Source organism: Lagopus muta, chromosome 1 (genome assembly GCF_023343835.1).
Source record: "Lagopus muta isolate bLagMut1 chromosome 1, bLagMut1 primary, whole genome shotgun sequence".
NCBI lineage: Eukaryota > Metazoa > Chordata > Aves > Galliformes > Phasianidae > Lagopus > Lagopus muta.
The window spans coordinates 192905407-192933179 of record NC_064433.1 but is presented as its reverse complement, the minus strand read 5'-3'; the positions used below and the strand labels follow the sequence as shown (position 1 = coordinate 192933179).

The 27773-nt window shown below is 51.5% G+C and overlaps 1 protein-coding gene across 1 annotated transcript; it reads left to right on the top strand.

The window, feature by feature from the left end:
• CHRDL2 (chordin like 2) lies at positions 1 to 26951 on the top strand. The gene is made up of 11 exons (XM_048933623.1): positions 1 to 108; positions 7604 to 7716; positions 8237 to 8330; positions 9575 to 9717; positions 12636 to 12729; positions 14159 to 14214; positions 15436 to 15604; positions 16604 to 16798; positions 19468 to 19650; positions 24198 to 24290; positions 25941 to 26951. The coding sequence occupies exons 1-11, from the start codon at positions 27 to 29 to the stop codon at positions 26018 to 26020; spliced, it is 1302 nt and encodes a 433-aa protein (XP_048789580.1). The 5' UTR covers positions 1 to 26; the 3' UTR covers positions 26021 to 26951.
• The last annotated feature ends 822 nt before the right edge of the window (positions 26952 to 27773 follow it).

The following is a 27773-nucleotide window of genomic DNA, read 5'->3' as shown; positions in this document are numbered from 1 at the left end:
CCCCGGGCACCGACCGCCGGGCTGAGATGCTCCCCGGCGCGGGTCCCCTCGCTTTCCTCCTCCGGTGTCTGCTGCTGCTCTTCGCCTCCGAGAGCCGAGCACGGGCTCGTAAGTAGGGGGCTGAGCCTCTGCTCCCCTCCGCGCCTCAGTTTCCCCATCTGGGGGGGGTCTGCGCCCCGAGATGGAGCGGAGGGCTTTGAGGGCGGGGCTGGGAACGTGGGAGGTGGGCAAGATGGGCCAGGCTGGGCTCCCAAACCCTGCGGAGGGGATGTGGCCGTGGCCCCTCCACCTGCTGCTGGCCCCAGCTCTTTTTGGCGATAGACTGTAAGTTCAAAGTCCCTTCCTTTGGGCTTGATATTGCACAGGATAAGGAGCTGAACTGCTGCCCTTGTTGCCTGCACAGATCCCATCCCACCTGGGTTCGTCTGAGAATGGGTGGAGGAATGAGCATGACTCCCCCCAAAGCAAAGCTGGGGACTTTACTCCTCACTCATCCCTTGCTCTCTCCTGCTCCTGCTCCCAGAGTGGGATGGGGAAGGGAAGTTCTGCACGTGCTTAGATCTGCTCAGCAGCTTGAAGGTACCCAGGAGCTGTGTTTGGCTTGGGAGAGGCACTGGGACAGCACGATTAGGACCCATCATGACCCTATGTTTATTCTCCCCTTTAATCTATTGAAATTCCACTGGGCTGGTGGCTGCACTGGAATGATTTATCACCTGCTTGGTGCCAGAGCTGCGTTAGACTCCCAGCAAAGAATCTTCCTCCTGGAGCACAAACCCAAAGCATGAGCGCTGGGTTGCTTGTGCCAGGGGTTGGGAGGGCTGGGGGTCAGGATGTGAATGAGGAGTGCGTGGCAAAACATAGTGAGATTTCCAATCTCTGCTTCCCAGCGCTGTGTGCAGCCCTGGGGAGCATAAATCCAGGTGAGTTTGGCTCTTTTCCCTTCCCTGGGTTTATTGACAGCGCTGAGCTCAGCCCACAGCATCTGATATTGCACATGGATGTGGGTCTGACGCTCTGCTGTGTTAACTGTGGTGCCCACATTAGGAGAGGGATGGAGACATCCCCAGAGGGTGACATTGACGCTGAGTGAGGCGGAGGTACCCACTGGTGCTGGCAGAGCCCCTAAATTGGGCACAAGTCAATGATTTGGGACAGTGTGAGCAAAAATACCCGGCCATAGCCCTCGATCCCAAGAGGATCCAGGTGTGTTTTGGGGACAGGATTGGAGCCCACTGCATAGTATGGTGCAAAGGGCTCCAGGTGCCACACAGCTAAGGACAGGGGGTTTGGTGACACCATTCACTCTGCCACTCACTGCCCCACATTTTGCTCGAGGCCAAGCCCTTAGGACAAATGAATGCAGGAATAAATTAGCTCCAAGCAGGCTCATCAGACAAGAGACCTACAGTGTGTGTCTTGGCTAAAAATAGGTGAGAAGCAGAAACGCTCGGGCTTCAATGGCAAGTCAGAAAAGAAGAATTTGCCCATAGAAACAGGCTATTTTAGGGGATTTACACTCTCAACTGGAAAAATATTGGAGGCACAGGTTACTGGGCTGAATGCTGCAGCCCGTCCTCTGTGAGCAATCCAGCACAAGAGCTTAACGCAACGGCGTGTTGGCTGGAGGACTTAAACAGCAGCATCTCTGGAGAGAGCAGGGCTTTTCCCCAGGAGCTCGGGAGCTGTTGTTCCATTGGTTTACAGCGTGGCTTCTGGAGGAAGGGGCTCTGCCTGTCCTGCTTTAAACTCCTGTGCTGTGAGGGTCTGTGTGCTCCAGGATGGGAAGAACCAGGACAAAAAGCACAAATCCTTCTGGCTGCCACGGTAAGGGAGAGGTGAGGGCTGCACACCCCGATGGAAGCATCCCTTTGGGGAGGAGTGGAGGTAAATGGGGCTCCATCCGCTGCTCCTGGGGCTGCAGGGATGAGCTGTGAAGCTGCATTTGTGGTACTGTGGGGATTTCCCAGCTCCTATAATTCCAAGAATAAATGCCCAGCCCAGAGCTGAGTAAGGAGAACGCGTGGGAATTGATCTGGACATGAGTAGAGCGGTTCAGGTGCAACATGTCAAGGGCCCAGTGTGCTTTACTCAGCCCCTTTGCTGCATTCTAAACCCTTCATAAATACCAGGCTGTCAAGGGAGCGCCTGCACTTTCTACAGCAGACAGGGCTTTTTACACTTTATTTATGGCTGCTCTTAAAACTTGAAAACTGGTTTGCATAAACACCCCCCGTGCCTGGCATGGTGCTGGTTGCAGGTGCCTGATCTCTGAAATAGCCAAGAGTGTGGCTGGGATGTGGGGCAGAACTGGGGGGGAGCAATGTGGGTTGTGGGGTTTTGGGGAAATCCCAGGCTGGGATTGGAGCGTGAAGCACAGCATCGTGTCTTTGCTGGAAGATGCAGGATGTCTCACTAGTGTCCTTTCTGGGGTATCTAATGTCCCTGAGCCCCAGGAGCAGTGGATGGAGCTCCATTTACCTTTCATTATGGGATCCCTTGGTATCCAGAGGGAAACTCCCAGGCACTGGGCTGATTTTACCCTAGTTTTCTGTGCTTTTGGGTCTTGTGGGTACTTTAGTCCCTTTCTAGCCATGGTTCAGGCTTTACAGCGTGAACCCATGCTGGGGGTGGGTATGTGAAGGCTAGAGCTATTCAAGCAATGATGGAAAAGCAGCTTTACAACTCCCATGATCAACTGGGACCCTCTTCACATGTCTGCCTCAGTCTAGGAGCAGGGGTTTGCACGCTCGCAATGTGTGTGCATGTTGTATGCATGTGGCTTGGCATCACTGAGATTCAGTCCCTGTGTCCACAGAGAAATGTCGTGGCTACAGACAAGCAAAGGATGTTTTGACAGCAGAAAGTGGGATATTGGTAGTGTTCAGATTTAATAGTTTTCAGTGGTTCCTGCTAACAGACTGCTTTCCCACCTGCTTCGCCCCTTGGCTCAGCCATGGAAGAGCACTGAGGCAGCAGGATAAGTCACAGTGCATTGAGAAACCCCTGGGGACATCCATGTCCCTCCAGGCCATTGTGGAGGGGATGCAGAGAACTGGCTCACATGGGCAGTGCAGAGGGGATGGGAGAGCTTCAAGGGACAGGTCCCAAGGACATGCTGTCCTGAGGGAACTTGAACAAGGCCAGGAGATGTCCAGGGATGGAATGACCAACATCAGCTGGACTGATGGTCCACAAGGGTCTTGCGCATCCATGAAGGGAGGCTGAGGGGTATCACTGTGGGCTCCCCTTGGTTTGTGGTCTCTTACTGGGACGTGAGGATGTGGGATGACATCTCTGCTCCCCAGCAGTGGGGTTTTCTCAGGTTGAAGGACTTTCAGTGGTCACTGAAGGCAGAAGAGAAGGGATTGCTCCATCCTGTTGAGTTTATCACCTCAGGCTGGTGTTTCTGGATCACCTCATGAAGATGCTGCTCCAGTGGGTTCACGCAGCATCTCAGTACCTCAATAGCCTCATCTGGTGCTTAAATCTTCTGGTGCTTAAATCTAACTACCCAGGCTTTGCCATTCCCATCATGAGATTCTCCAGGTTGTATCTCCAAAGGCAGAGGGGTAGGAAGCAAAGAGGAGGAGAGGGGAGAAGGAAGGGAAGAGGAAAGGGAGGAGAGAAGGGGGAAGGGGGACAGGCTGATGCTTCTATGTCCTTTTTGTCCCTGTCTTGGCCAGTGATCACTCTCTTCTTTACAACAGCCCTTGCTTACCTTACACCCCATCCATCTCACATCACATGCTGCCCTTGCTGCTCAGGATGCTATTCATGATAATTAATGATAACTGAAGATAATTAATGATAATTAAAGTCAATAAGCCCTGGGCAGAGCCTCAAGAGTTGACCAGGGGTGTCAGAGTCGTGCTCCTGGCACGCTCCCCAGCATGGTGTTGGCCAGTGCCTACCTGGGCTTTGCCAAATGCCTGGGGCACTGTTTGGGGACAGCCTGTGCCAGATTGGTTTGGCTGTGAGTTGGGCTGGGCCATGGCCCTTGTTGGGGCAGTTAGGGATTGGATTTAAGCAGATGGTGCTCACCCAAGAAAGTATTGGAGCCATGGTGAAAGGTCAGGGATGCACACAGCTCATAATGGTGTGCAGAAGAGAAGGATCTTGCAAGGAGGGCTCCTATGTTTGATAAGAAAGTGGTCAAATGGGAGCTGATCTTGGAGGGTTTGGGAATGGGAAACTCACCTCTTTGCACCTCTGCTCCTCATATTCAGGTCACACAGGGTCACTTGTGAGTGGGGAGCAAGCTTCAAACTGTGATTGTGTTGGGGTGGCATGGGCCAGGCTGGGCTCTGGTCCACTGCTCTGTCATCGTGGAGTCCTCCTTTGGGAAGAAAAGCAAAGTAGTGGCTTTGGATTCTGATGCTGCAGCCTTGAAAGTGCTCTGCAGCTCAAGAGCCCTCCTTGGAACATGAGAAGTAAAACAAGATGACTTTTGTGAGCGTGCTATTGCCGTAGATGCAATAAATAAGGAGACTGAAAGGCACGGGAGCAATTTACTGCCACAAATGGCTTTTCACTCACAGCGAATTGGGAAGATATCCAAACGTCAACCTCTGAAAATGAAATTATTAGCCTGGCATGGGAAAAAATGATCCAGAGCCTCCAGCTTTTAAGCCTCCTCCTTCCATCCATCCCAGCTTGCTTTTAACCAAATAGGCATACGTCTCTTGCCAACTACGCGGCATAGCGCTGCTGAGATGCCGACAAGCGTCTGCTGCTGCCCGGCGCTGCCACTCGGCTCTCATTTTACCAGCAGGCCTTCTGCAGACATGAATCAGGCTGCTTTCGAGGGCTGGACCCAAACCAGGTCTCCACTTGTGAAAAGCGAGTGATTAAATGTTTGGACGAAGCAGCCAACTGGCATGGGAGCCTGCAAGCCGAGCGGGGCTGTGTCACATGCAGGGAACTTGATTTCTTCACCCTCAGCATAATTCATGAAGATACTGTGAGCAGGGAGAAATGAAGTCATTTTCTCATCCTTTTGATGATGAGTTGTTGGTTCCCTTCCCTTCCCTTCCCTTCCCTTCCCTTCCCTTCCCTTCCCTTCCCTTCCCTTCCCTTCCCTTCCCTTCCCTTCCCTTCCCTTCCCTTCCCTTCCCTTCCCTTCCCTTCCCTTCCCTTCCCTTCCCTTCCCTTCCCTTCCCTTCCCTTCCCTTCCCTTCCCTTCCCTTCCCTTCCCTTCCCTTCCCTTCCCTTCCCTTCCCTTCCCTTCCCTTCCCTTCCCTTCCCTTCCCTTCCCTTCCCTTCCCTTCCCTTCCCTTCCCTTCCCTTCCCTTTCTCTCCCCTACCTTCCCTTTCCCTCTCCTACTTCCCTCCTCCCTCCTCCCTTCCTTCTCCCCTCCTCTCCTCTCTGCTTCCCTTCCCCCTGCCTTTGAAGAAACAACCTGGAGAATCTCGTGATGGGAATGGCCTCACATTGCTGTAAGGTTCAGGTTGGATATTAGGGAAAAAATCCTTCTCTGTAAGAGCAGTGAGGCACTGGCACAGGCTGCCCAGGGAGGGGGGAATCACCTTTCCTGGAGGTGTTCCAGAATCATGGGGATGTGACATTTAGGGACGTGGTCAGTGGGTGTTGTAGGATGGGTTGGGGTTGGATGTGATGATTTTAGAGGTTTTTTCCAACCTTAATGAGTCTACGATTCTATGAACTCAATGAGGAGCTAGAAGTTGGCGGTGGCAGAGCGCCCATTGGGCTCATCCTGAGGATGCTCAGGAGCTGGCAGAAGGGGTGGCAGCCCACCACAGTGTATTCCTAGGAATGCTGCCTGCTTGCTGGGAGAACTTGCAATGAGGAGGTGGCAACTCCAGTGCTGGTGGCAGGAGCTGGGTGCCGTGCCCCTGCAAACAGCCGCCCCCCTCTGCCTTCTCCCCTAGGGCTCTGTAAGATTTTAAAGGCCTGTAAATGCTTCAGGGAATGTAAACATCTCAGCAACGTCATCACCCAAACTACCTCAAATCCCCTCAATGACATAATCTTTTAAATCACCTCCAGTTTTAGTGGGGCCGTAAGCACTTACAGCACTAATAACATGCGTGGTCGGGCATGTGCTTATTCACAACAGAAGCACCGGTGCTTCCCTCCAGCTGTTTGGGTCCCGGGGACACGTCATGGGATAGCAGGGGCAGCCACCGGGCTGCAGCAAAGTTATGGGGTCTGTTTTAATGTAGGTCTGGCTCAGTTCTGTAGGGCCAGGTGGGGCTGTTTGATGCGGGCATTAAGGATGGCTGAATTGGGTTGTTGTTGGGGGGTATGGACCCACAAGTCCTGCTGCATGCTGGTCCTCATCCTCCCGAGGGTGTGCAAGCAAAGAGTTGGAGCTGGAGGAGATCTGCTAGGGATCTACTGGAATCTGGGGTGAGAAGGGATCTCCCAAGGGTATCTCCTGACCTGATGGTGTCCAACACCTCACGTCCCTGTGCCATGGCATGGTTGGACCCATCCTGGCAGAGGGAGGGCTGTATCATTTCTGGGATGGAAGCCTCCAGTTCAGAAGCTGGAATCTGGTTCTTCTCATGATGGTAGGATCAGAGAGGAATGGAAAAATTGTGAATTGTGGTTTTTGGGGTGAAGTTTTGACTTGGTCAGCCTGTGGTTTTTCAGCATCTCCCAAATATTTCCATTTAAAGTTGGGACATGTTAAAATTGCTGGCTTTTTATGGTGAGTTGAGCATTGTCTTTTCACACAAATGTCCTTTTTGTGAGAGCCCCTTGGGCTTGCTGACCCTCTGGGGCAACAAGTATATATTTCTCATGCAGAGACTGGCAGAGAAAGGTTGATGTCATGTTTGGGATCATCCTTTGTGCAGAGCCACAGCTTTTCTACCAGCAAGAGTGAGGAATGGGTGGAGATGTCTCAGTGGTGAACTTGCTGTTCCCACGGACAGCCCCATAAAGGAAGAGACTGGTTCAACCAACACCATCCCAACCAGTGATGCCTGAAGCCCAGTGAAGCCAAGGGGACTTTAACTGGTGGGACTGGGCAAGACTGCACCATCCTCCCTGCGCTGATGTGTTTGTCAAGGGATCTTTCAGATCTCTCTTACAGAGAGCAAAAGTTTTCCTTCAAAACGCTTTTCAACTCCCAAATGTCGTTTCCACTCCAAAATGTATTTTTTATTTACCCTTTTTTTCCATTTTTCCATTTTCTATTCTTCATTTCTCATTTCTTCTTATTCCCTTTTCCTTTCTTCTTCTCTCCCAAACTCAGACTCTCCTCTCTTCCCCACCACTCACAGCCCTTCTGGTTTTCCTGGGGGAAACTCCATCTCATTGTGTCAACCTGCAAACACCTGCCTGCCTTCAAATGAGGGTTTATTCTGACTTGTTCTAGAAGTACAGTACTATTTTATGCCTCAACAACACACATTCTGTTCCTTGTCGGCATAAAGAAACCATTTATAGTTAAAAAATGGTTTTGATGAATGTCTTCACCTTGGGGTTGGGTGGATGGGGTGTGATTGTCAGCTACTCATGGGTGATGGCACGAAGCCACCGATCCCTCCTTGCTCTGCCCATCACAGAGGAAGGAGAGCTCTCCTGAGGGCCATTCCTTCTCTCATGCAGTCTCTCCCCATTGGCTTTCAGGGCCGGATATGTTCTGCGACTTCAATGGCAAGAAGTACAGCCCAGGTGAGAGCTGGCACCCCTACCTGGAGCCGCAGGGGTTGATGTACTGCATCCGCTGCAGCTGCTCTGAGGTATGTCCCACATGCATTGCCCTAAGAGGTGGCAACCAGGGCATTCCCAGCTGGTTCTGGTGTCTAATTTGACAAGAGAAGATGCTTTCCACTAGATTAGTATATTTGCTTTTGATAAATCCCCATATCCCTCACAGATGTTGGGTTGACCTTGTGAGGGAGCCGTCTCGGCAGCATTGGTTGGCTGTGGGTGGAGGTGGCTCAAGGCTGCACTGAGACCATGGGTGATCATTGGTGATGATAGAGGAAATCATGAACTGGCAGCGAGCCTGAGCTGAGGATGGCGAGCCAGGAGCTGGATCGATGAACCTTGTGGGTCCCTTCCAACTTGGGATATTCTATGAATCTGTGAAGCCTCGGTTGGCTGAGTTCCACCAGCACCATCTGTCGTGCTAAAGGGGCTATCATGCAACAGCCTCTTCCCCTAGAAGAACTCCAAGAAGGGGGCAGCTTTGGGAAGCTCTTTCTTTCCTTGTGGGATAGATGTGTAGCTGAAAGGATCGCTCTTGTCTCTCCCCAGAATGGCAACACGAGGTGCTATCGGATCCAGTGCCCCGCTCTGCAATGTGCCAGCCCCGTCACGGACCCCCAGCAGTGCTGCCCACGGTGTCTCGGTACGGGGCCATCCCATGGGGAGGGAATGACAGGAGCAAAGGGGAATTTTAGGAGAGGTAATGGCCTTTTGTTGCACCAGGGGATGTTCTGGTTGGATATAAAGAAAAAGCTATTCGCTGAAAGAGTGATAAAGCACTGGCACAGGCTGCCCAGGGAGGTGATGGAGTCCCTGTCCTTGGAGGTGTTCAAGAGCCACGGGGATGTGGCACTGAGGGACCTGATCAGTGGGCACAGTGGGTGTGATTTGGGGGTCTTGGAGGTCTTTGTCAACCTTAACCATCTGTGGTTCTATGACTCTGGGTGTGGACATGGCGCTGATGGGTTGATGATTGGACTGATTTTAGAGGGTGGATCACTCCCTGTGGCCTCCATGCCCGTGCTGTGCCAGGGACACAAAAGCTCCTTGTACCCTCTGGTTTTCATAGGAAGGAAGCAGAGAAACTGAGTCACAGGCTTGCTTACGGCTGTTTTTTGGACATAGCTTCGTTGTCATCACCTGAGTGCTCGAGGAGCTGCACAGTGGTTCTGGGTTTGGTCTTGAGGTTATGGCAGCAATGGCAGCTCAGGCTGCTGGCATTGCTCTAGCCTGCACAAAAATGTCACTTTTTTGTAAGAGGACCCTTTAACAAATTGCTTTCTCCAGCTCCCCCCCCCCCAGCCTAAGGAGCCTTGTAGGGGCAAAACATCAGATCACAGATCAGTGACAAGTCTGAAGTCAGCACATGAAGCAGATCATTTGACTAGAGAAAGTGCTGGCTACAGGAGGAAGAATGTTTTTGAAGATCTTGCACAGTTTTTAAAAGTCTTTTTCTTTTCTTGGTTGTAATGACCTCTACCATCAGCCAGAGTCAGATGAAAAGCTCCAGGCTCTGAGCTGTGCTTGTCCCTGCTCATTGATGGGGAGTGGGACCAGATGACCTTTAAAGGTCTCTTCCGACTCAAATGATTCTATGATTCTATGCAGATAGCTTCTCCCAAGGGTAATTAGCTAAAAATGAACAACATCTGTCCAGGTTAAACCTTTGTGGCAAGCTCATTGCAGTCAGGGCAATTCCACTCTCCAAAAGCTTTCAGGCACCTGAGTCCTCACAAGCTGTGCCCTGCCCTGACCACTTCTTTGTAATAACTATGGTGTCTCAAAGCTCCTTGTTCTCTGGGGTTGGGCTGGGGGGAAATCAGTTTGAGCACCCAAGCTGGCGGGGGGCTGGCTCTCACCTCTCTGCTCTCTCCTCCTCCCTTTCAGAGCCAAATTCCCCTTCTGGTCTCCGAGCACCTGTCAGATCCTGCCAGTACAATGGGACAACGTACCAGCAAGGAGAGATGTTCACCACCAGTGAGCTCTTCCCCAGCCGCCAGCCCAACCAGTGTGTGCAGTGCAGCTGCTCTGTAAGCCAGCGATGAGCCCTTGGGTTGGGAGGCCTTGGGCTCTGCAATTATCCTGCAGTGTCAAAAAACTCTGCAGGAGCAATCTGGGAAAAACAGTCTGAACGTCTGGTCACATCTCTTGGTTGATGGAAATCCATGGTCCTGTCCTAGGCTAAGGTTCCTTAGGGTGCACAGCGGGCAAAGCTTTGTCCCAGAGGATGCAGAATGGTCTGTACAGCATTCAGCTATCTCACCTGCCCCACTGAGATGTCTCAAGACATCTCAGGTTGGATATTAAGAAAAATTTCTTCTCCAAAAGAGTGGTGATGCATTGGCACAGGCTGTGCAGGGAAGTGGTGGGGTCTCTGTCCCTGTTCCAGAGCCATGGAGATGTGACACTGAGGGATGTGGTTAATGGTTATATTGAGGGTAGGTGGAGGTTAGGCTTGAGGATCTTAGAAGTATTTTGCAACCATGATGGTTCTATGATTCTATGAATGAGCACAGTGGGGATGGGTTGACAATTGCACTTGATGATTTTAGTGGTCTTCCCAACCTTAACGATTCCTTGATTCTTTGGAAAAGGAGAGCCAGAAGCCTTTCTGCACATGTATTTGCTGCAAAATAGATGAGGTTTGTTGCAAAATGGATTGGGAGAGCTCATCTTGCCTGCAAGGTTACATGGACATGAGGTGCCAGCTCTTGGACCTCAGGAATTATTGGGATGAAGAGCCTGGAGTGGAGCAGAGTTGAACTCCAGATGTGATTTAGTGTCTCCCAACCACTGGTGTTGGGGTGTTGTGCCTCTAGGAAGAGCTTCTGCCCTGTGTGGTGGAGCTCATCCTGGAGGTGATGGCAGATAGGCTGGAGGCATTCATTGCAGAGCTGTTTATCTACCACCTCTCTGCCACACCAGAGACAAATCCCTCCAGCGATGTCCTGAGACAGGGCTTGCTCCACTCTGCCCTTTCCTACAGGCTGGAATCCTACAAAAACCCACTGAAAAGTGGCAAACTTCTCTTGGGATGGCACAGAGCAGCCTGGCCAGAGGTGATGGTGAATGTGTACAGAGCATGGGGCTGCACGAGCCAGGAGCTGAGTGTTAGGAGATGAATGGGGGGGGTTCCTCCTTCAAGAGGAAGGGAGCTTAGGAGTGGTGTTGCTGGACTTGGATACTGCCATCAAAAAGAAGTGGGCACAGACATGGCTTTCACGAGCTGTCACACACAGCTCTGGGGGATACCAGGCTCCACTGCTCTGTGTTCTGCTTGCAGCAAAGAATTAAGCTAATGTTGGCCAGGAAAGAAAGAGGGGGGAGCAATTCCACCCCACATCACTCCATCGTGCCAAGAGCATGCACCTGGTGGCTACTGCTGAGTGGTGGGTTAGCTTTGATATCTGGCGTACCTGCTTTTAGCCCTTGGTCTTTGGCTAAACTTGGAGCCAGGTGGCAAGAGCAATAGCTCATACTTTTAGAAATTAAACAGCTTTTAGGGCTTGTTCCTCCCTTACCAACCCCTGCTGGATGCTAGCCCACCCTCTGATGGGGACAAATGCTGGGGAAGGAGCCCTCAGTCTGACCCCATGTGCTGTCTGACCCCACCATCACCAGATGTGGGGACACACAGACCTGCCTATCGCTCTTGGAGGCACTGGATCTCACTCCAGCTGTTTGTTGGGTAGGATAATGCCTTGGATACAAAGCAGAAAATAAAAGGATGACCGTGGAGCCCTGCAGTGGTGGGGTCTTGCAGTCTGATCTCAGCTGTTAGAACAGCTGCGTGAACAGCTGGTGGAAACAGCTTCGAAAAGCATCATGAGACCAGAGCCTCTGGCTCAAACCCTGCTTCGTATGACGTGTTCTCTCTCACCCAGGGCAGGCCCTGGCTGTGACCTGCTGGTCAGAAGAAGGAAGAGCATGCCCCTATAGCCTGATCCTTCTCCCTGTAGGTCTGGACCCCATTGGATGTTCCTGAAGGCTTTGGTTTGCGACCTCCATGTGATCCACCAGACCTCCAGCCTCCTCTCTGTGTCCCCTGCACTGTCTCTTGGCTTTTGGATGGTCAGGGATGCTGCTGTGATTTTGGTTTTCTGGGGACATCTTGATTAACTTGTTTTCCATTGACCAAGAGCTTGGTGATGCCCTGGAGAACACTGCAGCATGGAGAAGAGAGCCTTGCTGGTGGGATCTGGCTGCTTCTGGGCTGCTGATATCTTTTTCAATCCTGCAAAGCAGCAAAAACTCATCCCTGCAGCAAATGGTTGCAATTCCATTGAGCAGTGTAGGACTGGGGTGCACAGACATCAACACTGGCCTTTACTCCACGGTTTTCAGCTTTTCATTGTTTTTGCAAACCAGCCACCAAGTCAGGAAGGCCCACATCTGACCATCCATCTGTTGCTCTTGGTCCAGCGTCTTTGTGTGCTCTGTTCTGGAGTTATTGAATGAGAGAGAGGGCAGAGCTGTGAGATAGAGCAGGCTCTGGGTTCAGCATTGCGATTCCCCTTTCCAGCAGGTCCTCATCCTGGGTTGTATTAGGGAACAGGTTCTCGTGCCAACCTAAGCTGGTGCTATGCAGAGTTCACAGATCTGTGGTGGCTGTTCCAGTTCTGATAGCAGTAATGATGTCTCAGATCAGAGCATTACCTATCCCTATCCACCCCCTCCACTTGTGAGCATGTGGGTTGGCAATGGGATCCAGCCTTGCTAGGAGAGGGCCACCATGCCATGTCCTGCAAGTTGAAGAGTGGTGGGAGCAGATTTTCAATGTTCAATCACTGGGTGATTAGTGATACTTGAGGATGGTACTCTGGGGTGCTGATGATTTATGCTGGATCTACAATCAGAAGTGTTGGCACCCCAACACTGGGTGCTCATAGCTCTGTCTGGACATTGGCAATGCTGACAATATATATTTTTTTTTGCTCTTCTCTCTTAGGAAGGCCAGATTTACTGTGGCTTGGTGACCTGCCCAGAGCTGCTGTGCTCCAATCCCCTAACCGTGCCAGATTCCTGCTGCCAGGTCTGCAAAGGTAAGAGGAGCTGCTCCTGAGCAAGGACTATGGGCGCAGGATTGCCACTACCTGACAGGAGCTATTTCAAGGAACTTCAGCAGGGTTTTGGAAGTCCAGCTTGTAATTTAGGCCACTTGCTATGTCTGAGTCACACCAGGAAACAAAAGGCACGAGTTCCTTTTTTTTCTCCTATGCTACCTCTCTAGCACTTAGTTGTGTCCAACCCCCCTACAGCCCATACACTGGCCATGCACTTTGTCCCACCCCTGCTGCATCATGCAAGGGATGTGACCTGCACAGAAGACAACATCCTCCAGATCACTTGCCCACTAGGATGGATGTAGTTTAATTGGCCATGTATCAAGAGTGGTGCATGCTATTTCTCTAGGAGAGTTTCCAGAATGACCAGGGCTTGGAAAAGAGTCTTTTTCCAACTCAGTGCAGCATGGCCTTGGTTGAGTTTCACTCTTGAATTTGCTGCTGTTTTCCCTAACTCCCACCTAGGAAAGTGAGGAGAAATCCAGATCCACATCTCTGGATGAGACCAATTCAAGAGCGAATGGGTGGATTCATGCCTTGCTAAGTTCACAGCTTTAAATGACACTTTAATCCCAATACCAGAGACATATATGAAGCTGGAAGACCACAGTGACATCCTGACCATGGTCACAGAGTGATATGTGGGCACCTCCTTGAAACTGCCCCCTGCTGTCATTTGTGCCCCTCTGTGCTAGGTTTGGTGGCATCTGTAAGGCTTTGGTGACCTCACCACGAGCAAAGAGGTTGCTCTGAACAGAGTGTGGATGTTTTGCTCTGGGACAGCATCCTTTTAGAAGAGCTCATGTCCTACAGAAAGCCCTAAATGGGGGCCAGACATGTTAAAAGTCCTTTGCAGCCACTGTATGCCTTGGGAAAACCAGAGCCTGGTCCAGGTGGAGTTGGTTGTGGGACACCAAACAAGCAGAATTCACAGAGCTGTGGGCACCACCAGAGCTGCCCTTGCACTTGAGGCACATCATTGACTCAGCACTTCATCTGAAATGCCCCAATAGCCCCAAAGGGTTTATTTTTAATGCCACACCATCTCCACCACCTTGTACTTAATCTCTAGGGTGTTTCTATGCCACCTAACCTCAGCAGTACGCAAGGTCCTGCCTTTCTCAGAGCTGAGCTCTTGTTAGCTGTCAGTGGGGATAAAAGAGTTTTTGGGGTGTGACACAGACAAGCCCTGTTCCCATTTGCTTCGGGTTTTTGGGGTGTGACACAGGCAAGCCGTGCTCCCATTTGCTTTGGGTGATGTGAATCCCATTTGCAAAGCTCCGCTCTTCCAAGAGCTCACAGGCAGTTCAGCACCCTGCAGAGAGCTGCTTTCAGTCATCTGGACCCCAGTGAACAAATCCTCATCCATCTCTGCAGTATTTCACTGGACCATGTTTTTTGCTTGCAGATGGCTCGTATGAGAAGTCTTCGGAAGAGGAACCCCTGCAGTTAAACAGAGGTGTTGTACGTGACATTTACATTTTAAAACTCAGTTTGTTTCTTCTAACACAGCCCCATTAAACATCTCAAAGAAAGCTATTTGCCCTTGGCTATAAGCTTTACAAGAAATGACCCAGCTTTGTGGGCAGTAGAACCACCGACACTTGGTTTGCAGCTGAGTCCTGCTTGGGAGTTGGCTTTAGGTGAGGGCTCTCAGCATAGACTGAGCTGTTAGGACTCTTATCCTCTCCTCTGGAACATCTCTGCTGTCCTGGAAGAGCAGAAGACCTGTGGGAACTGGAAAACTTGGGTACTTCTCTTGATTGGCCAGTGGGTTAAAATGGGTGAAGGAGTTGAACAGAGAAATTCATATGAGACTGACAGTCATATGTGACCTCTACCCATGCAGTCGGGTGGCCCAAATCTATCTTTGAGAGCTTTTGCTTCAGATGTTGGGTTTTACTCTTCCCCCCAAGCTCAAGGGTGTCCTCCTCCCATTCGTACCTCCAACACTGGAGCTGGCCATGAGCATGCTTTCCCCAGGCTGTTTGTATCAGCAGCCCCAGCAAGGAAAAAGTGACTCCCTGGCTGCTCAGAGTTCATTCACGGTGACATTTTGAGGCTGGGCAACCCATGCCAGCTCTTTGGGAGTAGGTCACTTACAGCTCCTGGCCCTTCCCTTTTCCATACTGCTGGGTGAAACGCCAGCGTCACACCTCCACCACCTATAAAACCTCCAAAATAGACACAAGGAGACCCTTTGTGCTGCATGTCTTGTCCCAGCACTTTGCTCTTGGGATATTCCAGGGATTTTATTCCTGCCAGCTGACAACACTCCTGGTACCAGGCAGGTGAGAGGGCAGGATACAGCCCATGCTCACCTCTCCGATCCTTATGGTTCCATCATACAGATGCCAGGCCTCAGTTGCCCATTTCCCTACCAGTGTAGGACCCCAAATGACAGTGTAGGACACCATGAGGGTGTAACCTTGGATGTAGGTATTGTGTTGATGCTGCCACAATGAGAGAAGGTGACCCACATGCAGCCTACAGAGGACAGCAGTGAGGGGCACTGGGACTAACTGCTCATCACTCCTTAGACATTAATGGCACTGGGATGGCTCCTGCTCATTGCTCATCCCTGCAGTCTCTGAACCTTCCCGTTCTGTGGCTTTTTGCAGCATGGAGTGAGAACAACCAAACCACCTGGGTCTGAGTCCCCTTGTTTTCTCTGACTGTTCCCAGAGGCACTCACAAGACCAGTGCTTGGGGGAAGCAATGAACAGAAAGCCACCTGGAGCCACCGCATCCACTGTGCTCAGTTCCTCGCTGGAGTTCATCCCCAGGAGCTTCAAACCCAAGGGGGGAGGTGGCACCACCGTGAAGATCCTTTTGAAAGAGAAGCACAAGAAAGGTAAGGGGAAGGGCCAGGTGGTCTCTGCGTCTCCTAAATTGCCTTCTCCAAGACTCTGGGTTCCAGAGAAGCTGTTTCAAAAGCAGCTTTCCAACAATGACCCCCCAACTCGCTCACTCACACAGCTGTCTCAGCCCTGGTGGCCCTGGTGGCCCTGACCCTGGGATCACAATCCCTTTTCTATATGAATCTCCAACCTCTGGGCTGGAGGAAGGCCAAACTTTGGGGTGTTTTGGAGATCTGGGAGCTGGGAGGGGAGGTGTTCAGTTGAAAGATCTCACATGATCCTTCTATGGTCTTTCTGCTGCAGAGGGACAGGGGGTTCCCTCCTACAACTGCCTTCAGTGTGATGGGTCCATCGTGGTGCCATTGGCTTCCTCCTGGAAGGCAAAGATGGGGAGGAAACTGCATGGAGCCAAAAGGGAGGAGAGGGGTCCCTTCTCCTCTTGGGGACTCTCCCAGTACCGTGCTTCCACAAAGGCTCTCTCCAGTCTTTGGAGATGAAGCCCTGGAGGAAATTTCTGGGACCTCCAAAAATTTGCATGCAAAAGTCAGCAGGTGGCACTCTTCACTGTGCTTGGTGCTGGTGGAGGCCTTGGAGGGACCCTGGGCTCATAGAAGTCAGGAGACAGGTGAGCTCCTGCCCACAGCTGCCCCATAACCCTACTTGACCCCAGCAGCCTCCACCTTCTGCAGCCTGGTCCCCATGTCCCATGGCACCTCCTGGTTGGGGAGGCTGTGATGTCCCCATGTCACTCTGCAGGTAGGTGTGTTGTTGGTAGGTCATGATCCTCAACGCCACGGGGCCACACTCACCGTGTAGGGCCACAGTCCTCGAGGCTGTAGGGTTGTGCTCCCAAGGCTGTAGGGTCATTCTCCTCAAGGCTGCAGTGCCACTGATTTGTGAGATGTTGAAACCTGTTGAGCTCCGGCAGGCCTTGGATGTATGGAGAGAAGAAGGATTTATTCCTACTGGCATCGCTTTTCTCTCTCCTCCAGCCTGTGTTTACAATGGGAAGACCTACTCCCACGGAGAAGTGTGGCACCCCGTCTTCCGGCTCTATGGGCTCCTGCCCTGCATCCTGTGCACCTGCAGGGATGGTGTCCAGGACTGCCAGAAGATCACATGCCCCAAGGAATATCCGTGTGACTCTCCGGAAAAAGTAGATGGGAAGTGCTGTAAAATATGTCCAGGTATGTGAGATCCTACCTGCTCCTGCAGCTGTCCTCCATTTCCTTCCTCAAGCTTTGGTTTAAAGCCCTGGGCATAAGGATGTATAGGGTTTCACATCACTGAATTCATGCCAGGTGAGTTCTGCAGAGCACACAGTGATGTAAGTCTGTCTTGGACTGAACTGAGATGAGGAAACTGATCCCAAAATGTTGCATGCGTTAAGTGGCTGTAGAATGGAGAAAGATGTCTGAAGAGCTACGTGCTAACAGTCTTCAGACAAGCAGTGAGGGCAGAGGGCCCACTCTGCTCTCCAGCCCTCAGTTGAGGCTTTGGAACAAAATTTAGTGGATTAACTGTGGCAGTTTGAAATCAGAAGGACACTGTCCAGGTGCTGTGGCACCCATGGTTTGGGCTGAGCTGGAGTTGAGGTCTCCATCCCTGGAAAGGGAGGGTTTGCCACGTAGCCGTCGGTGTGAGCCAGGAGGAGCAAGGCTGGTCCTGGGGCTGGGATGTGGTGAAGTGACGTCTTCTTCTCATATGCAGTGGATCCGGGGTCTCTCAGCTGCTTCCTGGCCTTTGAAAAGCTGTGTACCCACAACACCAGACCTGGTACAAATGTGGCATAGCTTCAGATCTTCCCTGTTTCCAATGGAGAATGTTCTCTAGGTTACACCTCTTCTCATTATCATTCTGTACTGGATGTTCAGATGACGGACAACCTCTCCATAGAGAGGCTAAAGATACATGAGCCTGCCTGCAGATGTGGCAATTGCTGGGTCATCTTCTCAGATGTACAACTTAATGGAGGGGTCTCACCAGGAGAACAAGCAAGGGACGTTGTCAGGTTGAGGAATGGGGGGCAAATAGACTGCACAGCAATCTCAGCTGGGATTTTCAAGGTTTCCCCCTGCCAAGCAGGGAGGTGCTGGGACAGCCTCCCCTGGGGAGCAAAGGGCAGAATCTCAGCTTGTTTTAATAAGATTTCTGATATGTTTATGAGCAGGATTTATGACGTGGTGCCTGGTGGGAATGGGATGTGATGACTGAGCAGATCCTTTCCAGTCTTGCACTCCCATTATAGCAGTTCTCTCTGGTTTAAAGTCTACAACTTTCTCTTCTGGGATCTCTTGTCTGCTCTTCAGACTTCATTTATTTCCAGTTAAACACTCTGACCCAGCCAAAGTGACTTTCCAGTACTCATAGATAGCAATCACACACACACAATGCTCAGCCAAGTTACATGCTTGTCCTTTCCTTCACTGCATGGCGGTTTCGCCGTCGTCATTTTCCAGGCAGTTTCCATGGCCCTGTCCTCCTCTTGCTCCTCTGTACGCTGTAGCTTGGAGGGAAATGCTGCCTGCTTTCTGTTTGCAAAAGGGAAATTGCTGCGAATGCATTGGTTGGGAAACAGCCACCATTGGTGTGGGGAGAAGTGGTGGCCAGAAGGGTCCCTACTTCTCCTCCTTGACGTGTTGGCCATCAAGTGGCTCTGGTGTAAAGCTGTGAGCTTGTGGCTCCTTGAGCATGTGGCTCCTTGCTGGTTGTGGATGTGGGGCTGCCTTGAGCGTTGCAAAAAACAGCCCTGGCGCAGATGAAATGTGAAGGATGGAGGTTCTGCACCCAGATCCTGTGGAGACAGGGGTGAGTGAGGGTAGTGGCACCTGGTTGTCCTCCTGGGTCTCGTTGGGGCTGCAAAATTGAACACTTGTTGCTGAAAAATCCCTGCTTTGCGCTTCTTTACACTGAAATTTCCATCCCCTCTCTACTGGTGTGTGCAAAGAGTAGCTCAGGATCACCCCAGAAAGCATGGGGAGGGCAGAATCAGGCCTAAAATAACCGTCCTACTAAAATAAACCCCACGTCTCTATTTATAGCCAAACTTTCTTTCGAGTAGTGTAAAAAGCTCCAGCATCCAAAACGACGGGGGAGAACAAGGCTAAATTCAGCTGAGCTCCTCTGCGTTCCAAGGACCACAACCAAAGGCAATAAATCTCCTTCCAAAACCGTGGGGGATTCTTCATTACTCCAGAAACAACAACAACAACAACAACAAGAAATGAACGTCTCTTCTTCACCCAAGGGTGTTGGAGAAGTCACACAGGGTCCTGGAGATGTTGTCCCAATTGCTGCGTGCCCGGACCAACGCGAAGGAGCTCTGCGTGGGGAGGGGGCTCAGTTTGGGGCTGAGCCCACCCGTGGGGCTGGGCTGGGCACTGTGCCCAGGCAGCACAGCCACGGTGCTGGCTCCCGTGCTGTGGGCTCATCTCTCTGCCTCACTGACGTTGCTTCTGTGGGATGGGAAGGCTGGGCTTTGCTGCATGGTGTTGGCACCAAGGTGGTGGTTAGAAGGGATGCAGGTGGAGAAAATCACCCTGCTCCATCGCTGCTGCTATAGGGGCTGCTAAAACCAAGGGGAGTTGAAATTGCGGAGGTGGGCAACTCCACAGACCCTTTATCAATGTCTTCCTTTGTCAACATCTCCTTTTGTCAGCATCTCCCTTTGTCAAGATCACCCTTTATCAACACCCCCTTTTATCAATACCTCCCTTTGCTTCCAGCCTTGATGTCTTTGTGCCTGTTGGGATCCAACCCCAGGTCTGAGCCTTCTCTTCCAGCCTTTCAGGAACCTCCTCCACCTCCTTCGTGTTGCTCTTGCCCTGTTTAATGAACTGTTCTTCTCTGTGCCCAGAAACCAGAGTCAAACCCACTGATGAAATCATCACTGAGAGATGTGGCAAGACCCCCAACCACGTCCTGGTGTACATGTTTGTGCCACCGAGCTCCGAGAACTCCAAGGAGATCCTGAGGACAGTCGCTATCGAGAAGGAGCTCACGGAAGAGGTGGAAATCTATAACTGGAAGCTGATTAAAGGTGAGTCCCACAACAAAGCCAGCTAGCAATGGAGATCTGCTTGGACATGTGCTGCTTTCCAATCATAAATCATTAAAGGCTGGAGAAGACCACTGAGATCACCAAGTCCAACCATCAACCCATCACCACCATGCCCACGAAGTCGAAACCTGCTGACAGCAGGCTGGCTTTTCTGTTTCCACTTTCTGCACTCTTTTGCTGTAGTTGCATGCAGGCATGGTGTTGGAAACCACTTTTGATCCCAGTGTACCCAGCCAGAAGCTTCAACACCATCCAGTGGCACAGCATCTTGGATGGCTGAACTAGGTGTTGGTGGTTGGGCAAGATGATCTTAGAGGTCTTTTCCAACCTGAATGAATCTATGATTCTGCATGGGCAAACAAGGCAGAGGCTGTGGGGTTCTTCCTCAAAAACCCACCTGCTTTCATGCCAAACACATGGAAAACTGAAAAAAAATATGTATTGTAGTCATTCTGTATTTTTGCTTTTGCCCTTTCTTGTTCCTGATCCACCAACTGCTGGGAACAAAGCTTGCTGAGCTGCATGCAGGGAATATGAGCTGCCCCAGCCTGCTTTTTGGAAAAGGGGTTTGGGATGTTTGGTTGGTTCACACTCCAGCAAAGCACAGTACAGACTGTGTCAAATGACACTGATCTTTTGCACTCTCTGTGTACATCTAGCTGTGCCACACTCATGGACCAGCTCACCACCCAAGCTGCATGATCTCGTGAATCTTTGTGTCTTGTTTCTTCTGGGCCTGGGTGCCCAAAACAATGTTCCAGCCTCAAATCTTCGTTGGACATACTTACAAAAACTTGTGCCCAAGTTTGGGGCACTTTGGGTCAGTTGTGCCCTACCTGTGGACACAGCGGCCTTCAGAGCATGGTGCTGGGTGTCTTCTGGACACCTTTAAACAGATATTCTGCTCTCCTGGGTGTGTAGGTGTCTCACTTCACTCCCTAAAGGAGTTCTTATCCCTCTTGGGGCTGTTCCCAGTCTTACTGCCCTAGTGGGCAATGTTGGTGGTAGTTGGCTGGTTGGACAAGACGATCTGAGAGATCTTTCCCAACCTTAATGATTCTGTGATTCCATGGTCTTCCCAGCCACTTTGGGTGGGTGCATGTGTATTAATCAGAGAAATTGCCTCCAGAGATGGAGCTGTGGCTGTCGCCATGTTCCCACCCACCCCCCTCCATCCCCCACGTTCCTCCTCTCTCCATCCTCCCCCAGCACAGCGAAGCCTCCTTCACAATGGCACCTTGTAGCTGGAGGACAGCTGAGCTGCACTGTCTGGGCCCCCCCTCTCCCCCCTCTTTTCCTCTCCTTGCTGCTTGGCAGAGGTCACCACCCAAACCTTCTTGCCACCTTCTGAGGCCAAAAGCTTCGTGTCTGCACGGAGCTCCCGAGCCCTGCCAGCCAAGGACAGGGGAGGCCCTTGTCCCCGAGGCCAACACAGCTCTTTTGCTTGGCAGAGCAAAGTGTTACTATTGGGAAAGAGCATGAGCTCAGTCACATATGGATTCCACCTCTCCATGGTCCATCACTCTACCAACAGAGCAGCGTGTGTGGAGCAGGGAGCCTGCAAGTCACGCCTGGAGCCTGTCCATCCACCTTTGTATGGCTTACCATCCTACGTGGCCTCCTCTATTTCTGTGCTGGATGGTTTCCTCCTCGAGGCACCGAAATAGAGGAGAAACTGACAGCAACACCCAGCCCAAACCTCTACCCACCTTTCTGATGATGCCCCTGCACGAGTCACAGTGTGGGCTTCTCCACAATTTTAGGGGTCTGAATGGCTCAGGAGGTTTGAAATGTGACTTTCTGATGTTTTGGAGAAGGAACTTTTGCAGGCAGTGTGGACAAAATGGATGGAATCAGAAAGAGACCAGCACTGTTCAGAGGCTTGTCTTTGCCTCCTGTACTTGGAGGTGCAGTGCCCCATGGACCTCTTTCACACTGCTAGGCTGGGATTAGACAATGACCCAAAGATCCTGTTTTGTCCTGAAAATCTGTGGCTCTGGGACCTTCAGCCATTCCCATCTGGGTGTATTCTCTTGTTATGTGTGCTTGGAGATCTCCTGCCACAGAAAATCTATGGTCTGTATAATTTCTTCCAGAGCCACAAACCCTTTCTTTAAGGAGAACTGTTCCCAACATGCAGCCTCCCTGTAGATCACACTCCTGCCCTTGAATTCTCTCTGGGTTGGGTGTTTGGTGACAGCAGACTCCTTTCCCCTGATGCATATGAAGATGCCATCATCTCCAGCCCGTGTCATCTTCTCCACCCTCTAATCAGTCCTTCCTTGACATTAGCAATTTCTGGTCCTTTGGTCTGGTTGTTAGCTCATTCCTTGCATTCCATGATATTGGAATCTATCTGCTTTTTGCCTTGAGGTGGTGTATAAAGCACCAGGAGGGGTGAGAAGAGGCAGCCCCACCACCTCCCTCCATCTCATCCTCCTCAATGCCAGCATCTGTTGGGCAGGAAAGCAAATGGGATCCAGGGCTCCATCAGAAGACGGGTGGCCAGCAGGGAAAGGGAGGTGATTGTCCCTCTCTGCTCTGCTCTCGTGAGGCCCCATCTGCAGCACTGCGTCCAGGGCTGGAGCCCCCAGCACAAGAAAGACAGGGAGCTGTTGGAGAGGGTGCAGAGGAGCCACAGAGATGAGCAGAGGGCTGCAGCACCTCCCTACAAAGACAGGCTGAGGGAGCTGGGCTTGTTCAGCATGGAGAAGAGAAGCTGCGGGGTGACCTCAGTGCAGCCTGCAGTGCCTGAAGGGAGCCTGCAGACAGGAGGGGAGTCAGCTCTGTGAAAGGGGAGATGGCAGCAGGACAAGGGGAAATGGTTTGGAGTTGAGGGAGGGCAGCTGGAGGTTGGATGTCAGGGGGAAGTTGTTTAGAGAGAGAGTGGTGAGGTGCTGGAACAGCTGCCCAGAGAGGCTGTGATGCCCTGTCCATCCCTGGAGGTGTTGGAGGCCAGGTTAGATGGGGCCCTGGGCAGCCTGGGCTGCTATGAAATGTGGTGGGGGTTGGAGCTTTGTGATCCTTGAGCTCCCTTCCAACCTGGGCCATTCTATGATTCTGTGATCTGCTGGCATTGCCCAGCCTTTGCCTCCCACAATCCTCATTCTTCACCAGCTCCATCCACGTTGGCTTTTCATTACTTACAGACCTGGGTTAGGTACTCATGGACATGGTCAGCAGGCAGTATTGGTGGTAGGTTGGACTGGATGATTCAGAGACCTTTCCCAACCTGAATGATTCTATGATTCCATGGGCAGCAAGAGCAGACTATTCTCATCCCCTTGTGAGTGCTGACTCGACATCCGCGTTCCTCCATGGCTCCCCAGCTCCTGGAATGTGTCAGAAATGACCATCCAGAGACCACACATCTCAGCCAGCTCTCCGGGGGCTCTCAAGTGTAAATTATCCAGGTCGGTCGATTAAACGATGTTTATCTCTTGTGGCTCTTGTTTAAAACAACCTCCCGGTTACTGGTGGAAAGTGCTTCATCAGCCCCAGGGCTGTGAGCACACCCTCCTGCTCCTTTCTAAGTATAGAGAGAAGGATTTATGGAACACTTGTGCCTTCCTTGCGTCATTAACACTTTTATTATCTCCATCCAGCGTCTCCTTTTGTTACTGGTAGGACTCCATTTCCCGACCCACTTACAGGGCTTATTAATAGCCCAACCGGCCTCATATTTCTCCCGATGCATTAAGACTTCCCGTATTAACTTTCCACACTCCACAACATCCCATTTGGATGGATCACACGCTGCTTCCCATCCGTTACACGCTCACCGTATGTGTAACTGCTGCTGGGAAGCAGGAAGGTCTCTTACCCAAACAGAGAGAAACGACATCAGACATCAGTGCAATGCGGGGCACGTGGGAAGGAGCTGGGAGAGGTATGGGGAGGATGTGCCCTACATAGCTGCCCCCTTCATCATGCTTCCATACAGGGATGAATATCCTGACCCCTTAATCCCACGGAAAGGTCACTTCCATTGCTAAATGTGTGGTTTTCTCATGTCAGACATCTGACTCAGGCATCCCTTGAATGGGACAGTGCTGGTGTGGGCTGAAATATCCATCTGAGGTCAGCCGTGCGTTTCCTGTCCTGGAGAAGTTACAGGGCTGGGGGCAAAGGAATGGAAAAACTTTGGTCCTGGCTGCTTCAGGGCTGGGCACGGTAGTCTTTACCACCCATAATGATTCAATGAGTCTATAAAAAGGAGGCAGAAGGAGGTGGGAAAGACCCCCGTTGGATGGGTGGCGTGGGGAGAGCGAGTGGAGAGGAGAGGGATCCGGGATCCCATTGATCCCAGCTTTGTCCCTGTGATGGTTTCTTGGAGATCAGAGCTCCTCCAGTGCAGTTTGGAAAAGAGATTTCTCCCAGTCCTACACTGGGCACCCCAACCTCTCAATGACTTTTGTTGGACCCCACAACCTAAATCCTTGGGTTGTGTGCATGAGGAGGGGGTGGAGATGTGCACCAAAGCCACGCTGAGCCCTACAGCAATGCCCCCATCCTTCTCTCTGCAGGGATATTTCACTTGATCCAAACCAAGAAGATCAGCAAGCAGGAATTCAAGCAAGAAGCACAGAACTTCAGGCTGATCACCAGGACGAATGAAGGTAAAGAGCCCCTTTGTCCCCCTTCCCCTCCTGCTGCGTCCCACCACCCCGTGCTCTCGGTCAGTGGCCACATTTTCTCTTTATGGGATTGCAAAGGGCAGCCAGCTTTCTAAAAGTGGACGTGCTCTTGTGAAACGCAAAGGCGAGATCCCTCCAAAGCCCGTAAAACTGTTTGGTTTTTATATCTGATCCGTCTGGTGTGACGGGGCGGGGAGCGAAATTATGCGAGGGATTTGAAAGAAATAAACTCTGGAATACCTTTGAAAATCATTCTTAATGTTCTTGGATGTGCGTAAATGTTACAAAAAAGGGAGGAATGCTGGTGCACACGTGCCTGTGCAGAACGAAACTGCCGCGCTGTTTCCCTTTGGCTGCCTCTTTGCCTGGGCTGGATTAGGGTTTAATGGGTCAGGCTGGGATCGAGGCCATTCCCGTGTTGCTCAGCATCCATGGGTGAGGGTATTGGCTGCCCATTATGAAGCAGTTCACCCACTGATGGTGTAGGTGAAGGTTGGTTTTCACCTTCAGCCCATTTGAGACAGCACCTCGTGGCCAAGCGCAGAGGGATTTTCAAGTCTCTGCTCTCAGGTTGGGCTCCACACTGGAACGGGGTCTCTGCCCCTCACTGGAACTGTGGGGAGGTCAATCAGCTATAAGGGATGCAGAAAAGGGCTGAGCTTCCTCCAGCATCTCTGAGGTGCATGGCAATGCTTTAGGGGAACAGTGGGAGGGGTTGGGGCGGGCTCAGTGCCTGTTTTTGGGGTGATGCTTTTGCTTTGCAAGGAGTGTTTGCACAGGGAAACCCTGGAAAAGTCGTTGATTGAGATGTTAATTGCATTGTGAGAGGCTTGCGGAGCTCTGCTTGAGAGTAGAAACGCAGCAAGGAGGGGAAAGGAAATAGGGGGTGGGGGATGGGGTGAGGGAGGGAGGGTGGGGAAAAGAGGGTGAGATTAAGAGGATAGAGGATGAGGATAAGCAAGAGTGAATGGGGGATGTGGGAAAGGAGAAAGGGATAAGGAACAGAGGATCATTGGTCATAGAATAGCTTGGGTTGGATGGGACCTTAAAGACTGTCTAGTTCCAACTCGAGAATAAGAAAAAGGGAATAGGGAAAGAAGATAAGGAATAGAGATAAGGCATGGAGAGAGGGGGTGGAAATAGGGCATGGGGATAGGGAATGGGGGTGGTTGATAGGAGATAAGAGATAAGGGATTAGGGGAGGGGGGAAAGAGGAAGATGATAGGGAACAGGGAGCAGAGGATAGGGAACAGGGATAGCTGATAAGGGATAGAAGTTAAGGGATAAAGAGTAGTGGATAGGGGAGGGAGGATAGGGGATAGGGGATAGAGGATGGGGACAGAGGATGAGGGGTAGGGAACAGTGGTTATGGGATAAGGGTTAGGGGGTAGCAGTCATCTCTGGCTGCAGCCCCTGGTGTTCCAATGGGAGACACCAAAACCCTTGAGCATCTCTCGGCCTCAGACCCATTGTAGTTGTGAGATGACAAAGCCTCCAGCTCATGGGGCTGCTGATGAGCTGCCCTGGCAGTGGCCCCCAGGGGCAGTGGGTGTGATGCAGGGGGCAAATGGGCTTTCCTGATCCCAGTAACTGAGGGTGAGTGCTAACCAGTGTCCATCTCTGCTCACCCAGGTCACTGGAACATCTTCCAAGCCCAGACATCAGAGCTGAGGATGACAGAGAGCCCAGAGAAAGAAACAAAGAACTTGTAAAGAAAAAAAAAAAGAAAAAAAGAAAAAAAGAAATAACTTTAACCTAGCTATTGATTTATCTACACCCACACACACATACACACCTACACATATATACGAAGAAAAGTTGCATTATTCAATAGACTGGCACAGCAATAAGAGATACACTAGTGTAAATGGCAGCAGCTCCAGCAGATGAACCAAACCCAACCACCACCACCGTGTCCACACCAAAGCCACCAGGGCGACATGATGTCCCTCGGAGTGGGACTGGAGGAGGCCGTCGTGTCTCCTGCTGCTGAAGGAGCCAGGTGGGCAGAGGGGGAGTGCAATGTGAAGACAGGAGGCATTTCTGGGAGCCAGCGACCAAGCAGGATGAGAACATGCTTTGGAGCATCGTGATGACCTGCAAGGAGAGAAGACGTATCTCTGTCTCCTTTCTTGGAGGCCCTGTGATCTGCAAAAGTGGTTGTTGTTGTTGTTTTCCCAAATACCCTCCAAAGGGTATTGAAAAATCTTGAGTCTTTCCTCCTGATTCACAATGGTCTGAGTTGGAAGGGATCCCTAGAGGCCATCTGGTCCAAATCCCCAGCAATGAACAGGGGCACCCACAGCTCCCTTGGATGCTCTGTTTTGGCCATTTCCCTTCTTTGCACGTCGTTTTTGGAGGACCCACCTGCTGACAGCATGAAGGGGAGCCAGGGGCATGGGGTGGTGGCACAAATTTAGGTCCAACAGAACCAAAACTGCTTCTCATGCTGTGGGGGTGGAGGAGGTGCCACTCGATTGCTGGTACCACCTCTTTCTGTCCCCCTGTCCCCCCTGCAAGAATGTAACCTCCAGCACTCGCCGCTCGCTGGCTCTGAGACTCCAAACACTGCACTAACGAAGCGTGTCATTATGCTCTATATTTATCTATATCCTACATACTATCTTCTGGGCTGTATTCACAGGAGGAGCATCTCCCAAAGGGCAAACAGGGCCATTCCTGCAGCACGGAGAGGAGGGAGTGCAGCAGCATCTCTCTCCCCCAGACTGGAAATAGCTTTGGGGGATTTTCAGGTCGTTTGGGTACATGTATTTATCCCCAGTTTCTTGTTTTATTCTGTTTTGATAAATCTATTTATTTGGAGATCCGGATCTGTCGGATCAATCTGATTAAAGCGCCTTTTTGATTCACCCTCCAGTGCCAGCTCTCCTTTCCTCATCCGTTTTGGCAAGAGGGGTGCAGAGGGCACCCCAATCTTTTGTGGGGTGGTTCCCCTCTCACTGGGGCATAGCAGGGTTTGGGGATGATGCTTTGGCTGCGTGGATTCGGAATCTTTGCAGACCCCTTACCCAGCAGGGATTTACAGAGCCTTGCCCACCTCCAGGGCATCCCCTGCCCTAGAGCAGCTCTAAGCCTGATTCCAGATGGGCTGCAGTTGATTTGGGGCTGAAAACCAAGCCCAGGGCTGGCAGCAGGGATCGAGTGAAGGCTGGGGGCAAATTCAGGCCAGGAAATGGGAGGTTCTGGCATGCTGGATTGCTGCCTAAGAAAGCTGCAAAGTGAGTGCATGTGCTGCTCTTGGAGAGGTGACTGGGCTGTAAAAGGCCCAGTGTGAGCAGCTCCCACCTTGGGACATCAGTGCTGTCCTGTTTGCTCTTTGCTGCGCTCCCAGAGACCAGGAGTTGCTGCCATGGGGTTGGGATGTGGACAGAAATCTGTGCTCATCCCAAGGATGGAGGATCAGCACTGGGGCAGCAGGCAGGTAGCAAAGCAGCTGCAGCGGAG